This window comes from Vespa mandarinia, chromosome 9, assembly GCF_050613455.1.
Source record: "Vespa mandarinia isolate Hongniang chromosome 9, ASM5061345v1, whole genome shotgun sequence".
NCBI lineage: Eukaryota > Metazoa > Arthropoda > Insecta > Hymenoptera > Vespidae > Vespa > Vespa mandarinia.
Window position 1 is genome coordinate 8,777,480 of NC_140818.1, and position 17,979 is coordinate 8,795,458.

At 38.9% G+C, this 17,979-nt stretch overlaps 1 protein-coding gene across 8 annotated transcripts; it reads left to right on the forward strand.

Annotated features, from left to right (window-relative positions):
* Positions 1–4,145: 4,145 nt before the first annotated feature.
* Positions 4,146–17,967, forward strand: LOC118440093 (43 kDa receptor-associated protein of the synapse homolog). 8 transcript variants are annotated; one of them, XM_035862603.2, is made up of 11 exons: positions 4,146–4,433; positions 4,644–5,632; positions 10,292–10,508; positions 12,135–12,286; positions 14,340–14,486; positions 14,790–14,949; positions 15,516–15,716; positions 15,826–15,924; positions 16,708–16,914; positions 17,139–17,338; positions 17,585–17,967. In XM_035862603.2, exons 2-11 carry the CDS (start codon positions 5,595–5,597, stop codon positions 17,790–17,792), a joined length of 1,629 nt encoding a protein of 542 aa, XP_035718496.1. In that variant the 5' UTR covers positions 4,146–4,433; positions 4,644–5,594; the 3' UTR covers positions 17,793–17,967. The 8 variants fall into 8 exon arrangements, with proteins under 8 accessions (XP_035718496.1, XP_035718497.1, XP_085515419.1 ...); XM_035862604.2 differs by having other exon boundaries at positions 4,146–5,632; XM_085659293.1 differs by having other exon boundaries at positions 4,147–5,632; positions 16,723–16,914.
* Positions 17,968–17,979: the final 12 nt, after the last annotated feature.

Here is a 17,979-nt window from a genome sequence, read left to right on the forward strand (position 1 = left end):
TAAAAAGCCAGTATACTTTGGTATTTCGATCGAAACTATGTTAAATATTGGCAAACGCGTTGATACCATAGAGGGAGAGTAACCGTGCCATCTTGCAACGTGATTAAGCAGTTTAACAATAGTGGCCGGAGGGTACTCTTTGATGAAACTAAGTGAGAGATGATAGAGAGAGAGAGAGAGAGAGAGAGAGAGAGAGAGAGAAAATGATGGAAGCAATGATCGAAAGTGCAGAAAATCGCGCAAAAATAAAAAGAATAGAAAAGTATTATCAATGATTGGAAGTTTCGAGAAACGACGGATACAAACTCTATTCAGAGTTTATTATAAATTGGCATGTAAGTACCTATAACGTTGCTCTTTGATGAGAGAAGGTGAACTAAACGATATGCATCGGCGTGTATTGAAAATCTGTCCGATACAGAACTCGCATTATAGCATTACGCGTTAGCAAGAGCAGTTGGTATCAAACGTTGATGGACATTAAGAGCCACAAAGGGGCAAATCATGAGGCATCTCGACGCACCTTTACTGGTTTTCGTGGTCCATCAATCGAAATACGTCGATAGGGTACTAAATCCTAGTAAAAAAGGAAAGAAAGAAAAGTGAAAAGAGTAAAGAAGAAATAAACGAGTCGGATGAAGAATGTGGATTTGATAAAACCCGTTGCAGAATTTATAACGTAATCTTTTTCTTCCGCTTTCCGTTTTAACGTTCACCGCTGTACAGACTTCATTTCGATAACGCATTTTTATTATCCAACAACATTATACTAACCCACGATGAGCGTTGCTGAAATGTTTCTTTCTCGAGATAGAACCACGAGAAAAAGGAACTGTCAGAACTCGAAACAAATGCGATTAACAAATGACGTATTAGATAGGATTTATGAAGCTCGAACGAATTGAGTTTTTATTAATTTATCGGTACTTGTACTTTATCTTCGACGAGAATCAAAGATCAAAATGTTAAGCGAGAATTACATTTCTATTTATTTCAAATTTCTTTTCTTACAATTACGCAATAACAATATTTCCGATTAAATTACTATGATAACCCTCGCAAAAATTCATTCATTATTGTCTTTTGACGTACCTGCTCCTTGAAAGAAATATTTTTTCCTTAGATCTCTTGAGATACCGGTAATTGTGCATAAGGCAATTTCGAGCAAAAGATCCGCAGAGTGTCCTTCCTCCCTTTTCAGCTTTGTTGGCGTTGCTCCGTGGCATCTCATAAAATCGTACGAGTGTTTTCTTTCAGAAAGTTCTGAATAAAGTCCGTCCAAGTCCGTGGGTGTTGGAGCCTTCGATGCCTTTCCTAGAAAAGTCGGGATACTTTCGATCTAAATAGTTCCATTGCTAGTCTCGTTTGCTTTCCAAAATACGAAACAAAATTCTCAAAGGAGAATTTGAACGATTGACATTCGAGGACGACATATCTAGATTCTCTCTCGTATTCCACGATATTACATCTATCTCGAGTAATCTCCGAAGCACTAAATAAATATTAATTTCCCCGCGAAAGCTTGACCAATCCTTTCGAAATCAAAATTCAAGAAGACCGAAATTTCATCTCCTTCTTCTTCGTACGATATATTAATATTTCCCTTGAAATAATAAAAACTTTCAGCATTTTATCAATTCGCAATAATCCCAAACGCAAATATATTTATTAGATCGGATTTTTTCTTTTTTCCTCTTTTCAAGTTTTATCTTAGTTTGCAAAACTATGACTTAAGAATATAAATGGATAAGATCGACCGTGGAAAGGCAAACTGTGCTCGACGAAATCCACGACTCGTACTACTTGCGATTGGCGGGACGGGTCACGTGACAACATACTAGCAAGTAGTCACGCTCGAGATTGCGGCACGATCGGACAGCTCGATTTATTTCGACCTTTACTACTTCCGATGGAATTTCTTTTTAGCGAGGACCGAATCGGGCTATACAGGGTGATTCACGTTAAAGATTCGGAAGTCAAACGTATCTTTTAATCAAACTAAATGTACTTTTCGATAAAAAAAAAAAGACCTGAAAAGAATAACGTAAGAACGAAAAGAAACTTTATCGCGAGACAACAACGTGAAGAGAAAGAAAGAGAAATAGAGAGAGAGAGAGAAAGAGAGAGAGAGAGAGAGAGAGAGAGAGAGAAACATACAAAAGGAAGAAAAAAACAAAAGACAAATAAAAATGGAAAAGGAATCCTAGGAGTAAGACAAGCCGAGGAGAGAATTCTACCGATAGTATCCGAAGGTTGGTAACGAGATGTAGGTGAAGCTCCGCGAGTCGAAGGGGTGGAAAGCGTCGGCGAAAGCAGCAAGAGGGATATCGAGGGTGATGGCAGAGAGGAGTACTAGGGGTAGCCGTCGAAGAACAGAGGGAGAAAGAGAGAGAGAGAGAGAGAGAGAGAGAGAGAGAGAGAGAGAGAGGGAGGGAGGGAGGGAGGGAGGGAGAGAAGGAAGGAAGGAGAGGGCGTCCGAAAGCATAGTGGGAGAATTGCGGGGAGAGGGAATTGAGAGAGGGGGCTTGGGGAGAGAAGGGAGGAGGATCGCTTGCGAGTCGTGTGTTGCGGGCTGCTGCGGCTCGGGCGCGACAGTTCTCTCTCGACCACCGTTGGAAGATTTTCGCGTTCCGTCGAAGGCGAACAGCGAGAGCGAGTGTGTGTATCGAAAAAAAAAAGAGAGAAAAAAAACTGAAGGAGAACTATGTCCTTCCATTTTTTCTCTTTCTCTCTCCCTCTCTAACTTTGTTCCTCTTTGTTTCTCTTTTCAATTGATTTGAAAAGTTCGTTAATCCATGTTCCATTCCTTTCCTTTATCATGAAGATCGAGAAGAAAAGATTATCGCTCGCCAAAGCTTGGTTCCCACGGAAGAGAGGATAAACGGAAGAAATAAAGAAGGAGGTGGTTGGAATTGGTTGAGGTGGTGGAGGAGGTACTGGAGGTGGGAGGCGAGGCGATCGTGTTCAGAACCGGGACGGAACATCGATCAACGGCATGTGGAAACGCCTTGAACCAGATACGAAAGCAGCAGCAGCGTTTTTTTCGGCCTCGACCGCGAATCGCTGGAACGGCGCGCGCTCGGATCTCGAATCTCCTATTAGCCGATACCCCGATGATCTCTTGTCGTCGCATTCATCTTTGAAGTTCGGCCCGCCAACTTCGAATCGGACACGATCGTCCCACGTCGTCGAACAAACGAGGCTCTTTTCCTAATTCGAAGACAGAGGGCGGCTTATCGCTCGAAATTGATCTCGATCTATCTATCGTCTTTTTTTTTCCTTCTTCTTCTTCTCCTCCTCCTCCACCTCCTCCTCCTCCTCCTCCTCCTCCTCTTCGTCCTCCTCTTCTTCCTCTTCTTTGCTCCTCCTCGCGCTCTTTTTATTTCTTATTGTTAACAAAAAAGAAAAGACAAAAGAAAAAAAGAAAAAGACAAATGAACATTATCCTTACGGATGGCCGAATAATAATCGGAGAGTGCGAAATATTATTCATGTTCTCGTCACACGAATTAACGATAATCGGACCAAAGTGAATCAGAAAATTATATTTGAAGATCGTCGACTTCGAAAGTCCGATATTACTTGGAGCTTATCTCAAAGATGTCTTCGTTGTTAAGATCAAACTTGGTAGAAGCTCTGCGGTTTCACCGCTTCCGGAACTCTACGAGTATCGCAAGAAACCTTCTCGATTAGTTCGTTGTTTGTTACATTACGAGTCCTTCGATCTTCGAGAGGTTTGAAGTATCGATAGAAGAAGAGTGTGATTTTCATGCACGCACACACACACACACACACACACAAAATATATATATATATAAAGAAAGTTTGTTAGATCTTACAAATTGAACATTTATTACGAAAATATAAACAATAAAGAACCTTCGATATATTTTAACGATAATCAAAGTCTAACGAGTAGCGAGAGCACGACGCACACGCCGTTCATCGAAAATATTTTTAAACAGTTCGAGAAAGGAGCACGTTGAATCGTAGAGATTAAAATAGTTTTTTCTTCGTTCCTTTCGAGCGACCATCGTTTTAGAGAGACTATTTCGACGTTATCGCATTAACGCGAGATATATATCTATATTATATACATATGTATGTGTATATATATATACATATATATATATATATATATATATATACATACATACGTAGAAACACAAAATAAAAGGAAAGAAAAAATATAGGCTGCGTTCGTGAGATTAAAAATAACTGCCAACGTTAAAGAAACACTTGCCAATCAAAGTTCGCGTTACGGAAAACTTTACGTCAATATCGCGAACTTTCTTTCTTCTTCATTTCTTCCATTTCCTTTTCATCTTGTCCTTATAACCACTCGACGAGTCTCCAAGGATTTAACTTTGTTCACGGTGTTCAATTATGAAGGAAAGTATAAGATAAATGAGAAGAGAAAATATTCGCAAAAAGTAAGAATTATTTTTCGTCATAAGAACAGAGAAAAATAGTTATACATAGATACATATATACATATATATATATATATACATATATATACATATATATAAAGATATCTATATATATATATATACGAGTACATATGTAATAGGTACATATGTATGTACTCTCTATAAATACAACCGTATGTCGATTATTCTGTCCAAACGTGTTATCATCAGGAAAGAAAATATCGGAACAGTTATAAATCAAAGAAACGGAGGAGAAAATAGTTCCGATTACGATTTCTAAACTACCTCAGGTGTAACTTTTAATTCGATCGATTCGTTATCCTGAATGAGAAAAGAAAGAAGATAATTTAAAAGTACATTTCCACGATCGAAGATTTAGCTGAAATTTATCGTTCTCTACTAAGAAATAACGAGTGGATATTGTCGGAAAATGATGAATTAATAATTAATGAAACTTAAAAGCATTCTGATAAACGTGTCGTTGTGTAATAGAAAGAGAGAAAAATAATATAATATAAAAATATACAAGAGAGAGAGAGAGAGAGAGAGAGAGAGAGAAAGAGTAGATATATATAAAAAGAACGAATGAAATAAGAGAAGCATAGAAACGTGCACCTATGCAGGTGGATACGTAAATTCAGTACTTTAGGTGAAATCGAAAGTCGAACGAGGCTATAAGGGACGACTTGTATCAATATAACCTTGAAGAGATAATAATATTCTCATGGATGTGTGCGTGTGTTAATATTCAAATATACATACGTGCACGAATGTAGATTCGTTTTGGACACGATATGGTACGGCATGGTACGATACGGTACAATAAGCTTCTTCGAGGAATACATATGAGTGAAGTATAAACGATAAACAAAGAAAAAGAAAAAGAAAAAAAAAGAGAGAGAGAGAGAGAGAAAAGGAGAGATTAGAATAAAGAACGTGGAAAAAAGGTTTAGCAGAGATTTTTCAAAATAGTATAGAAAGCGAAAAGGATATGTGCCGGCGTAGAAAAACATCTAACGAGAAGTCGGCCGGTGAAGATAATGCCGATGGAGGAAGATGAGGTTAGAGCTAAGCAAAATAAAAGGGAAAAGAACGCAAAAAAAGGGAAACGGGAGAAAAAGAAACGACGGGAAATTACGGTGAGGAAGAAGCGATCCAGCCATGTCATGGGAGTCTATTTCGTCCAGGGATTACCTTGGGTAAGTTTCTATGCATGTGTGAGTATAGCAAAGATCAGTAATTTCCCCTATATATCTTTATATGTAATATGTCGATATATACATAGGTATATACGTATATATATATATACATGTATGTATAATCTCCATGTTGTTCTACAAATAGCTATAGATCCCTCTTCGATATCTTTCAAATTCTAAACTATCGAGTTATTCCGTATCGACCATCGAACTCAAAAGTTTCATGTTTGTTTCGAATGTATCCTTTCAATTAACGATAAAATTGTCGCCTGTTAATTAAATGAATTTTACGAATGAGCGTGTGTCACGTTTTATGCAATAAAGTTAGCGCGAATCTATCGATTGGATTAATTTTCGTGCTACTTGGTTCGACTCGAATCGTCCGTATATATTTTTGAATTGGAATAATAATCGATGATACGTTTTGACGTAATCGCTAGTCCTCGAAATCAATCGAGAAGCTATAATGGAATAAATACGAGAGAGAGAGAGAGAGAGAGAGAGAGAGATAAAGAGAGAAAGAGGAAAGTCCTTGAAACTGGCAAAGCGTAATAAATAAAGTAGCGTAAAATCGTGCAAGTTCTCCTTGTACTATACATATACGAAGGTTAGATACGTGTGACGCTTAGAACAATGAAGGCCGTCGGAAATGCGCAAGAGAAGATACGATGCGCTTGACATTCCATCGAAGAGTTTTCCACGCTATAATGGAAATTCTACGATGGAGTAGCGTAGCGAACGCTCGGAACACCGATGTTTAGTCGACCGAGATACCCGTCCACGTTCCGATTTTTTTTTTCTTTTTCTTTTTTTTTTTTATTCTCTTTTTTTTCCTTTTTCCCATCGATGCGACAACTTTCGGGAATAAATGCCAAAGATACTTTTTATTTCGTCATTTGCATTGTTTTTCTTTATAGTTAACGATCTTCTAATCGACATGGAAAAAAGAAAAATCAGTTAATACAATATAACCAGATATTTGTTCGTAGTTGCTAATGTAAAAATTCATACATTTATCTTACGTATTTACGTATAATCTTTTCAATGTTAGTTTCATTATACAAGCTATACCGAGTCAAGGGAAACTTTTGAAAAAAATTCTTAGAAAGAAGAAAACACGTAGATATATGTGAAACATTATATACATGAAGAAAAAGAGATACTGTTGGTGCTTCGTCAGACTTGGCTTACACATAGATATGCAGAAACGCGAGTGAAACGATTGCAGAACGCTGCAAGCGGAAATAGCAGCAACGACGACGGCGGTGTATCGCACGGTGCAGCAAAATGTACCTCTCTCTTTCTCTCTCTTTGTCTATTGCTTTCCCACCACATTTACTAGGTGGGCGAGGCACCTGCGACCTCTTTCGTTGACCTATATACCGATGCACCGCCCGTATTCCCAGTCGACGCGCACCGCGATTGCTAACAAGAAAATTCAATCGTCGTGGTCCTTATTTCGTACGTGAAGAGAAATTAGAATTAGTTCTAAGTAAGATTAGGACTGCTCGAACGAGACGATACGTTTCAGCCATTATATATGCTTAACTATTAATACGTGTACGTATTATATCTAATATATATATATATATATATATATATATATATATATATATATTAATATGTATTGTTTATTGAATAAATTATACCTATTGCTTCAACAACATACGCTTTTACAAGTACACAACTATTAATTATTCGTGTAAGCGCGACACGCATAAATTTCAAATTGCGTTCGAGCGTACCAAGCGTTGTTATTTAGCAGTGCGTAATCTGTTTGACAAACGTGGTCAGATTTGACGTAAACGTGGCCTTCGTGATAGGAGCGATAATTCGCCATCTCTCTCTCTCTCTCTCTCTCTCTCTCGCTATCTTTCATACACGCACGTACACATATACAAGTCCTTTCAACCCCATACTATAAAACCAGCAATAACTCGTTCGATATTAATTTGGTTAACGTCGTCGCTTCGACGATAACGCGTTCACGATATCGCGCCAGTCTTTATACGAGTTATGTTATTTCACAATCACATAAAAGTTGAAGTATAAATGTGATTTTAGCTTTACTCTCGACTCCTCGAAAGAAAATAAAAGAAGAAGATTATTCTTGGCAATCTGTAATTGACGTTTTTCCTTTTCAAGAAACGTTGTTTCGCTTTATTACAAGAACGTTAAGAAAATTAATAGAGTCTTTCATCAAGGACTCGTATGATTTACATACGTGTATGTGTGTGTATTTCTCGTATGAATAGAAAGAAGAGCAGACGTGCGTCAGCGAACGAAGCGAGGACTGGCGAGCGTAGCTTCTAACGAGGATTTTATCGTGAACAATAGAAACTCGAGCAAGTAATGATACAAACGAGAAGATTTCAAAGGGGATTGCGTTTTGAAATGAGCTGTCAGAACTGGTGATGTATATGTAAAACTGGTATATGGATACGTATTGCAGGGGGTTAAGTACTTAATAAAGCAAATCATAATGACGTGATTTCAACATTTAAATTTCCTTAATATTGTCTTTTAACGAGACTCCCGTCGTATTTATCCAACTATACTAGAATTATAAAGTTCTTTTATAAAAAGAAATGTCTGATCAATCATTGCGACGTTGTATTCGTCGTAAGTGTCGTATCGACAGACTAATTATCGAGTTTCATCACTTTGATGGTTACGACACCACTAGTTTCGTAAGCTTCCGTAAGCTGTTTGTCTTTTGTAATAACGTTAGCAACAAGGTCGATCGTGATGACGTACGAGTCGTATCGTCATCGATATATTATCTAAAATTCAAATTTGTCGTTTTCAAATCTCCTTTCATATTCGTACATTAATATCTGATATTTAATATCGCATATCGATTTATCTCCGTTGGTGGATGACTCCAATTCGTGTTGAGGAAAAAAAAGAAGTAAAATAAAAGAAATAATCAATATTTGCCATGCTTGCAAACGATTCTTGTTGTCATCGTCATTGTCCACGAATATGCAAGCAATTCTGCTCGCGTAAGATAAATTTCGATAGGATGACCCGCATTGGTCGCATTGCAGTACGGGATGTGTTCTCGAGGTAGGTAAAGGGGTAGTAGGTGCGATTCCGGAGAATGTACAACCTCCATGATGTAGAGTTTGCTAACTCAAACTCTGGGACTCTGGCCAAGAGCGCTTTATCTCATGCCGGAGCTTCCGTTCATCCTGGAAATAAATTAAGGAGCCACGTCAGACATAGGAGTAGGTGTCAGCTTAACGCCACCACCACTGCCATTCCCTTTCTCTACTCCCTCTTTCTCCTCCACCCCTGACCATCACCGTCAGCATCGTCGTCGTCGTCGTCGTCGTCGTCGTCGTCGTCGTCGTCGTCGTTAACCTTTCGACGGTGATTACATTTTTCGATGACTTTAATGAGGTCATATGTCGTTAACGTTATTCTTATCTCTAGTTAAGCTCACGTCGCGGTCTTCACGTTGAATCCCATTTTTCATCCATCGAATATATTTTATCTCTTATCACCCGTTAGAACGTTATCACTTTCTCAATGAATTTAATTAGACTGAATTAGAGATAACATAGTTGATCCCTTTGTAGTGCCTGAGTAATTCGAATTTCCGCGAAAAAAATATATGGAAATTTGAAACGTGCCGTCACCTTTCAACGTAATTGTATTTCGCTGAACGAATATAGTGTCTTTTCAGATCTCTTTCCGTGACGCGAACACGTCACTCTTGTCGTCGGCACAACGTTGATAAATCCAGAATTTTTCAAACGGAGAACTACCGTCTAGCTAAAAAATATGTAGATATAGTCCACCTTATAGTTATATCTATGTAGGTATAAAGTTACATTTAAATCCCTCATAAATATGCATCCCTTTGAAATGTAAAAAAGGGCTCGAAATAGCGAAACGAACGGCGTTAGCTACGAAAGAAAGGATAACCATTCACTGCTATAGCTTACGAGCTTCTGTGCTCAACTGCCTATGTACTGGAGCAAATATTTACCATCGCACCGATACTTCGGCAAAGTTCGATAGAGAACAAATATTGGGCGTTTCGAAACGAGAGAAAACAAGAGGGAAAGAGAGAGTGAGCGAGTGGGAGTATATATGTACGCGAAAAAGCACGAATGACCGAGTTAAATCATTTTTCCATTTCATTATCCGACATGATCATTCTCTAAGTAAAGGATGCCATTTTGTTTATTCCTCAACAACGCTTTCAGCTTATAGTACATGTCATTTCAAGCGTATTCGGTTTCGCGTGCAAAGCATATCGAGTGTGTGTCGAGAAGTGCACGCTCGACGAGATCGAGGATACAATTGAGCTTTCACAAAAGGTCGAGCCCAACGGTATACTGCTAGACGTATACACAAATATCTTTTCTTTCATTTTCATTATTTCAAAGGAATTCTCGTAACGAAGTTAATAATCTCGTTTTCGTTTCGCGTCGTCATTCACGAGTTACTACATACGATAAACTCGATTCTTTCATACGCTTCAAAAGTGATACTCGTTTACGAAGAAAAAGAAAATTGGTGATGACGATATACAAAAATTTTGTATAATCACTATCTTTCGATCGATGTTATATACATACACACCTATAGATCTTAGATGGAATATACTTTGAAATAGAAAAACAAAAATTATAAAAAATGTTGCAGTGGATCGGCGAGTCATCAGCTGTCGGCGACCGCCTTGCTGGGTAGCCCAGATGGCTCGAGACATCCTCTCGATGTATGTGAATTCACGGAGGAGGATTATCGGCATCAAAATGGCAGTGGGAATAGTCATTACCAGCATAGCAGGCCAGGTACAGGTTTATGGGAGTGTCTCGTAGGTTGCAGACGGCGACTAGACCAGCAATTGGCTCGTCGAAGGGTGAGTCATTGAAGTGTTTCATTAAAAAATAATTCAAATTTTACACTTCCACGTAGAAAAAGAAGAAGCGAATTGCTGTTAAAGCAAATATCGTGTGAATTGTGCGACGCGATAAAGCATAATCAAGAAAGAGAGAGAGAGAGAGAGAGAGAGAGAGAGAGAGAGAGAGAGAGAGAGAGAGAGTTCACATAGATAGTACATGACTTTCACTTTCGCGAATCGGCACGCTTCTTCGCTTTTGTTACAAGGCGTACCGCGTACTACACTTATCTCCTTGAGTGTATTGCCACGACTTTATCGGTCACTATCAAGTTCACAACCAAGCCACGAAAGGAATTAGAGTCACGCTATCCTTTCATAAGCGCTGAAACAGAAACGATCGTCGACCGTCGACACGTCGCACAATACCTAAATACATATAGTATCTATGTATATATACACACACACATATATATATTATATCAAGTTCCCCGGACTTATCGATTCTTTTATTTTCTTCAAACGGCAATATTTCTCTGTATCCGTCGTAGCGAGAAATACACTTTACTACTACGGTAGAATTGATTTTCGTTTAAGTTATCGCGACATCTTAGCGATGTCGTTTTCAGACATGGAAAATCTTTAAAACACACACATGTAAACACACATACGCCTTAAATGGCTCTTATGAGATGTACAAGCGTGTAAGGCAGACGTTTCCGAAGAAACTCACTCTATCTTTTCTTATTTCTTTCTACGCGTACAATCGTTCAAACACACACGCGCACGCGCGCGCATGTTCATGTTTAGTGGTGCAATTTCAAGCTTCAGCGGATAACAACTTGGAAGCGAAAGCATTTTGAAAGAGTGCACTCGGTATGTCTTACGTTTCTGACAAAATAATTATAGAAAATGTTCGTTATTAGCGTTTAAGTGCAACTACACATACAAACTCAGCAAAATTATAAGAAAATATATGATCTACGCATAATCGTTTCCATGAAAAAAAAAAAAAAAAAAAAAAAAAAGGTACATCTTTAATGGTACATCGAAACTATTAACATTTTTTTCCTCGAGGTTACTCGATTATCGTTTAAAGTCAATCTATATTTAATATCAACTCACTTCCTAGTACGCTCGATTATTTTCCAAAGATCAAAGCAAAATGTTAATCGCTCGTGGAACACGCGCTTCGACAATAATGTCAAGTGGACGCACCGGTGTAACATCAATTTAGATGTTCTTACCCATAAGCGTTCTATTTATATTTCATCAGATCGCTCAATCCGCCAGGGACAAAGTTCAGGGTCGGATCGATAAGCATTTTCTCTCGTTTCAGCCCTTATCCGACCTGTCGTTACACAAATACTCAAACACACATAGACGCGCGCGCCTATCCACGCGTGCCAACTCGCCACCCCTGAGATTTCTCGTGCGTGATAATGATCCAAGAACATGCTGCATGTATTCGGAACGTTCTCTTTCTCGTTTATCATGTATATACATTATTATTTTTTACTCCTTGTCCTTTACTCTCCAAGGACTTTCGAGGGAAAATATGGCCTTTGAGAGAAGAACCCTAAAAATTTATACACCAATAAAAACAAGAAAATTAAAGATTAGAGATAAATATTTCATATGCTGCAGGTAGAGCAAGGATTAAAATTGTATCGAGCACACAAACAACAGGCGGCCGTACGAAAATGGAGAGGCGCATTGAAGAGTATCCGGCAACGCGAGGACAAATTCGCGCTTCTGGGGTATCTTTATCAAGCCTACATGGATTGGGGAAAGTACAGGTAAACGAAATCGAAAATTCGTATTTCCTAGGGAAATGAAATTTAAGATAATTTCGCGATAATCTATTTCGTTGGCATTATATCCCGATACAAAGCAGCCACGCTAAATGAAGAGCGATTCGAGTGCTCATGGATACCTCATTTGCATCGTATAATTAATACGGTGTATACTTATTAAGTTCTTATATACGGTATATACTTATTAAGTTCATACACTCTCTAAGTATTCATTTAATATTCAGTGAAAACGTACAAGTTCCAATCGTAACGTTGACAGTTCGATGCAAGTATATAATAAATGTCTTTTTTAAATCATCGGTTTGCATAAAAAAAAATATTAATAAAACTTAATGTTAATATTCCTTTAGAAAAGCTCCAAGATCCATCGTATTTTAATTAAGAGAAAACCGATTAACGTAAAGAAACAACACCTGATCGTCTTAACGTTTAAAATTTTTCTACGAAGGATGCTTTTGCAATGAACGTTTTAAAAGCAACCGAAGAGCTTTTTTACCGTTGTGCTTGCGATGCGGTCCAGCTGTTTTCCAAGAAATTATATAGGTCAGTGTGTCAACGTGCCAATATACCGTAGTACGTGGTATGGATCGTAGAAAGGATTTCCACTAAATCTAAGCATCAAAAGAATGTGTATGAGATTCGATTGGTACGATTAATATTTTTTTTAATGGAATAAGTCAACGTGTAATCAGACGCAAAACGACTTGTCATAGATCGAACCGGGGTCGTGGCATTCAATGCACGTGATATTACTTACATGCATACACGGATTCGAACATGCATGAGGAAATCAAACCAAGCCACGCATCCCTGCGAACATGCGGAAAATCTCGCACGATAAGACACGTTGGACTCTCTTAGACTATAGACATTGAAAACCACAGATACCTATTGGAAAATACCCTCGAGCATTGTACATACTGAACGAGAGGGAGAGAGAAAGAGAGAGAGAGAGAGAGAGAGAGAGACCTAGTACTACACATTACTAACATCACCACTTTACCAAGGGTACACTCACATACAATGCAACCATATATAGGAAGATATAACTCTCTTACGATGTGTTGGAATCTTTTGTTCATAATAGGAGAAAATTCTCTTTCCATCCACCTTATTACGATCAAGACACGTATCGCCATTGCAATGCGACAAAAGATAGCACCTAGGAAGAAGTTGGAATTCTACGATGTTTTCTTTCAATACTTTTTACCCATTGCTTCTGAATTTAAACATTTTTTCTAGAAGACTTTTTTTTTAAAGAACTCGTACGTATCCACGAACTTTTCCATCTCTTCTCTCTCACGTTTTTGCTCCCCATCTCGCGTCCATCGTTAAAGTAAGAGACGGAAACTCGTCGGAAAGAACTTAATAAAGAGATCGTCGGGACGAGATAGCATTTATTTCACGAGCCGACAGAAAATCCGGCTGGCAAGAGCCGTACTCGGAGTATCCTTGACACAATAACGTCCTTTTTCAACCCTCCTCGTTTCCACTCCTTTTCACTATCTCTATCTCTATCGCTGTGTATCTCACTATCTTTTTCTCTCTTTCGGTGTATATACTCATATCTATTCATAAATGCGGACTGCAAAGTTTACGCGACCTGTTACGAATCCGCATTTGTCCTTTCTCTTCGTTCTCCTTACACTTACTTGTCATTGGATTGGCCGAGAAGGATCTACTAGTATTGTTACTTCTCCTATCTTTACCATCATCTGGTATCGGTCTGGTGCGAGCAACGTGGATAAATTTAGAATCATCCAAGTGGGTTTATTCCAATAATCGTGCTCGACGTAGCCGTAAGGATTAATAGTGGAAAATTGAAACTTCTACCCGAATGAAAATTAACATTTAAATCTCGGCTCCTTCGTATATTTAATTTTAACGAGAGAGAGAGAGAGAGAGAGAGAGAGATATCATTCTTGTAATTAATTCGAAATAATCGTTCTACGGCCAAGATTTTATATAAAAAAAAATCATAAACCTGTTATATTATAATCTATTTATTGATTATTATTCGTTTTTCCATTTACAGGGACAGTATCGACTTTGGTCAGAGACAGCTTTGTATCTCGGAAGAATTGGACTCGCCTAATATGCGAGCGGAAGCGTATTTGAACTTGGCCAGAGCTCATGAGAGATTAGGTGCTTTGGACAGAGCCTTGGATTATGCCAGACACAGGTCCAATATTCTACTTTGTTCTCGAAATACAACAATGTCAATGATGTCGTATAGTTAATTGAAATCAATAATTACACTTTTCCATGATGACAAATTTCCAAACCTTCTGATAGACATCATAAAACATACCTTTACGCGGGATACTCTCGATGAAACGAGAACTCACACCATCTCTTTCTCTCTCTTTCTCTCTTTGAATATTCGATAAACTCTGATCGTATTTAAACGTTCCCGTTCAAGCGAGAATATCCCATAGAATCGTCGATACAAAACAAATAGTTGTGACTCTACGTCATTTCGCAGCTTGTATAACGAGTGCGATCAGTGCGCCACTGCTGGATTAGTTCACTTAACCGTAGGCAGAGTCCACTTAGAACTAGCAGGATTCTGTAAAGCCTTGGAGGCCTTTCAAAGAGCTCACAAAATCGCCCACTCCATTCAAGATCCTTCCTTAGAGTTACAGGTAATTAGACAATCGCTCTCTCTCTCTCTCTCTCTCTCTCTCTTTCTTTTTCTTTATTTTTATCTCTTTTTTATTTAACTATCTATCTCTTTTTCTCTTTTTTTTAATCACCATATATATATATATATATATATATATATATATCCTCCCTACACTGAACCAATTATATCTTATTTTCGTCTTGATCGTAACATAAAAATCGTCTGTTCATTCTCATTGATTTTCTTCTTTATAGAATGTATCTGGCATAATCGACGAAACGTAAATCATTGACAAAAATCTTCTTCCCTACAAAATTCCATTGGAATGTCTTTTGGTCTCCGGCAAGAATTTTATCCGCCATTACGAGCTCTTTCTTTTTTATTTTAGATGCATCAAAGTTGGACATTTTTTTGAAGCGACGCAGAACTAGAATCAGCGCATATAATGATACCTATTGTCATTTTGCCGATTCTATCAGTAATATGTTCTGCTTTGAAAATATATAACGTAAAACGATAAGAACGCGTGTTAGGCTAAACACTTGAAAGACAAGAACCACAGCTCGTTCTCCGTTCTTTGCATAGGTATATGTCGGGCTATCGGAACTCTTCTGCAGATTACAGGATGCCGACAAGAGCGCGAGATATGCCGCGAGAGCGTACGATCTCTCGCGAAGCTTACAGCTTGGTGATCTAAATTCGCGACATCACAGAGCTGCTCTCCTTCAGATGGCCGCGGCCCTGAGGAAGAAAGGAGAACTGGGTGATGCTCATGACTATTGTTCGGTAAAGCATACTCCACCTAAATTATTTCTTATTTATCATTTCGAACTAACTAGCCATCCAGTACCTACATGCACAATCAAATTGAGGATTCGACCTAACGTTTGCGTAGGAAGCAACGCGATTGTCGCTCGTTTCAGGCGACCAAGCTAGCTATGCTCGAAGTATACGAATAATGGGGGATATTTATCGAAAGAAATCCGACATAAATGTGAGTTGAAGCTATTTCGCTCGTTTTTCTCACTTCCCCGTATTATACGCTCGTGCTCTTGGCCATCTATACGCTTCGCATGATTCCGCTTCCTTCATATGTGTACGTGCCTGTGGAAACTTTCGACAACTCTCGTTTTAACCTTTTAATTTCCTATTAAGGAGATTTAGTCGCGAAAAAAGATATCTGTCGAATTATTTGTGATAACTCAGCCCTGCGACGTTCCCTCGTATTTATTCCTTAAAACGTGTCAATGCCAAAGAAAGTTTCCTGTCGTCGAGATATAGTCGACTTCGCGAAAGACTCGATGTCATTTGCGAAAAAAAATTCTCTTTCACGATTCGCAAATGCGTCGTCGCAGCATGTCGCATCGGCTTTCGCAGCTTTGGCACCGAAACGGGCTCAGTTTTGGACGAACGCCGGATCTCTTCTATTCTAATAATTACGAGGAAGATTACCGAGCGTGAATTTCAGAATTAAAAAGAGTCTACCCGCTCGTCGCTGCCAATCACGTTCTTTTGGAACAAATATAATGATTGATTAATTCAATCATTTCGATCAGATTATTTTCACGATTAAAGTAAATTATACGTCGATGAGAAAATTTATTTGACGAAAATTAAAAATGTTAAGACCGAGCTCGTTTAAAGTCGCGCGTGAACTCCGACGAATTCGACTCTGTCTTTCAGTTGGCGATCGCCGAACCGCACATACAATTAGCCTTTAGTTGACACATTGCGTGCATTGCACCGGAAGTAGAGCGATAACACCGGTGAGATGAAGATGGACGTATTGCAGAAGGCGTTTCGCCAGTACGAAAGCGCCATGGGATCTGCCGCTGCGACTGGTGATCGACTTTGCCAAATGGAAGCGATGGATGGAGTGGCTAGGTGCTTCGAGGCTCTCAGATTGCAGCACAAGATATGCAACTGCCGGCCCCTTGAATTCAATACCCGCCTTCTGGAAGTAGCTGGATCCGTCGGTGCTAAGGTACGAACGATATTGGATCCTTTCTCTTCTCTCTTTTCCCCTTCCATCACTTTTCTCAATCTCCAGCTCCGGTCTCCAACTTCAAATCATTATTCTTTAGCTATTCGACGTAGCTCGTCCCTCGTACGATTCACACTCGTACTCTACTCAGAGTGGGCCTTATATAAATATAGTAGGTATTTACGTAGGAAAAAGGCACAGTAGAGCTCTCACGTTATTTGCAGCTCTTAGTGAGGACCGTCAGATCGAGGCTATCGCGGATTTACGGTTCCTTGGGGGATGAAGAACAAAAAGGACATCACGAGAGACTCGCCGCCACTATGGAAGAAGATTTAGAATTACGGTGCGGTGGTTGCAATGAACCGTTCGGGTTGGAAGCCGATTCCCTCGAGGCATTACCTTGTTCTCACATATTACACGCCAGGTAAGGCGTTCCTATGTCGTCTAAAATCTCTCTTTGCTAGCTACATCGCACTCGTGTCCATCTACGAGCAAACTTTTTCCTTTAACATTTTTCCCTCCCCTTTTGTACCTCTATCAATCTCTATCTATCTATTTCTATTAAGACGTTTGAAAAACTAGTACGACTACTAACAGAGAAAAATACTTGTACGTCCAATGATGAACTTGTTCTCCTCTTCTTCTTCCTTTCTTCTTTTTTTTCTTCTAGATGCGCTTACGACATACTGAAAAGGCGCGACAAAAAGAAGAAACGTCTCTGTCCGGATTGTCATAAATCTGTCAGCTCACGATTGTACCTGCATTGCGAGGATCCACACGGCATGAATACTTTAAATCATAGTTCCTTGAGTCTGGCGTCTCTGAGGGCCAGCAGCCTAGCGACACTGGAGGATTGTCACGCCACGAGTAGCGTCTAAAAAAGGCCCGACGTTTATTCGTATATTCGTTCGATCGTTCGATCGCGTATAAATATGTGCCACGATCGTGCACCAATCTATCTAACTATTTAAAAAAGAAAAGAGAAAATAGAAAAAAGAAAAAAAAAAAAAAAAAGAAAAAAAGAAATCCTCGAAAGTTCGAGAGAGAGGCTCATCATAACGAGAA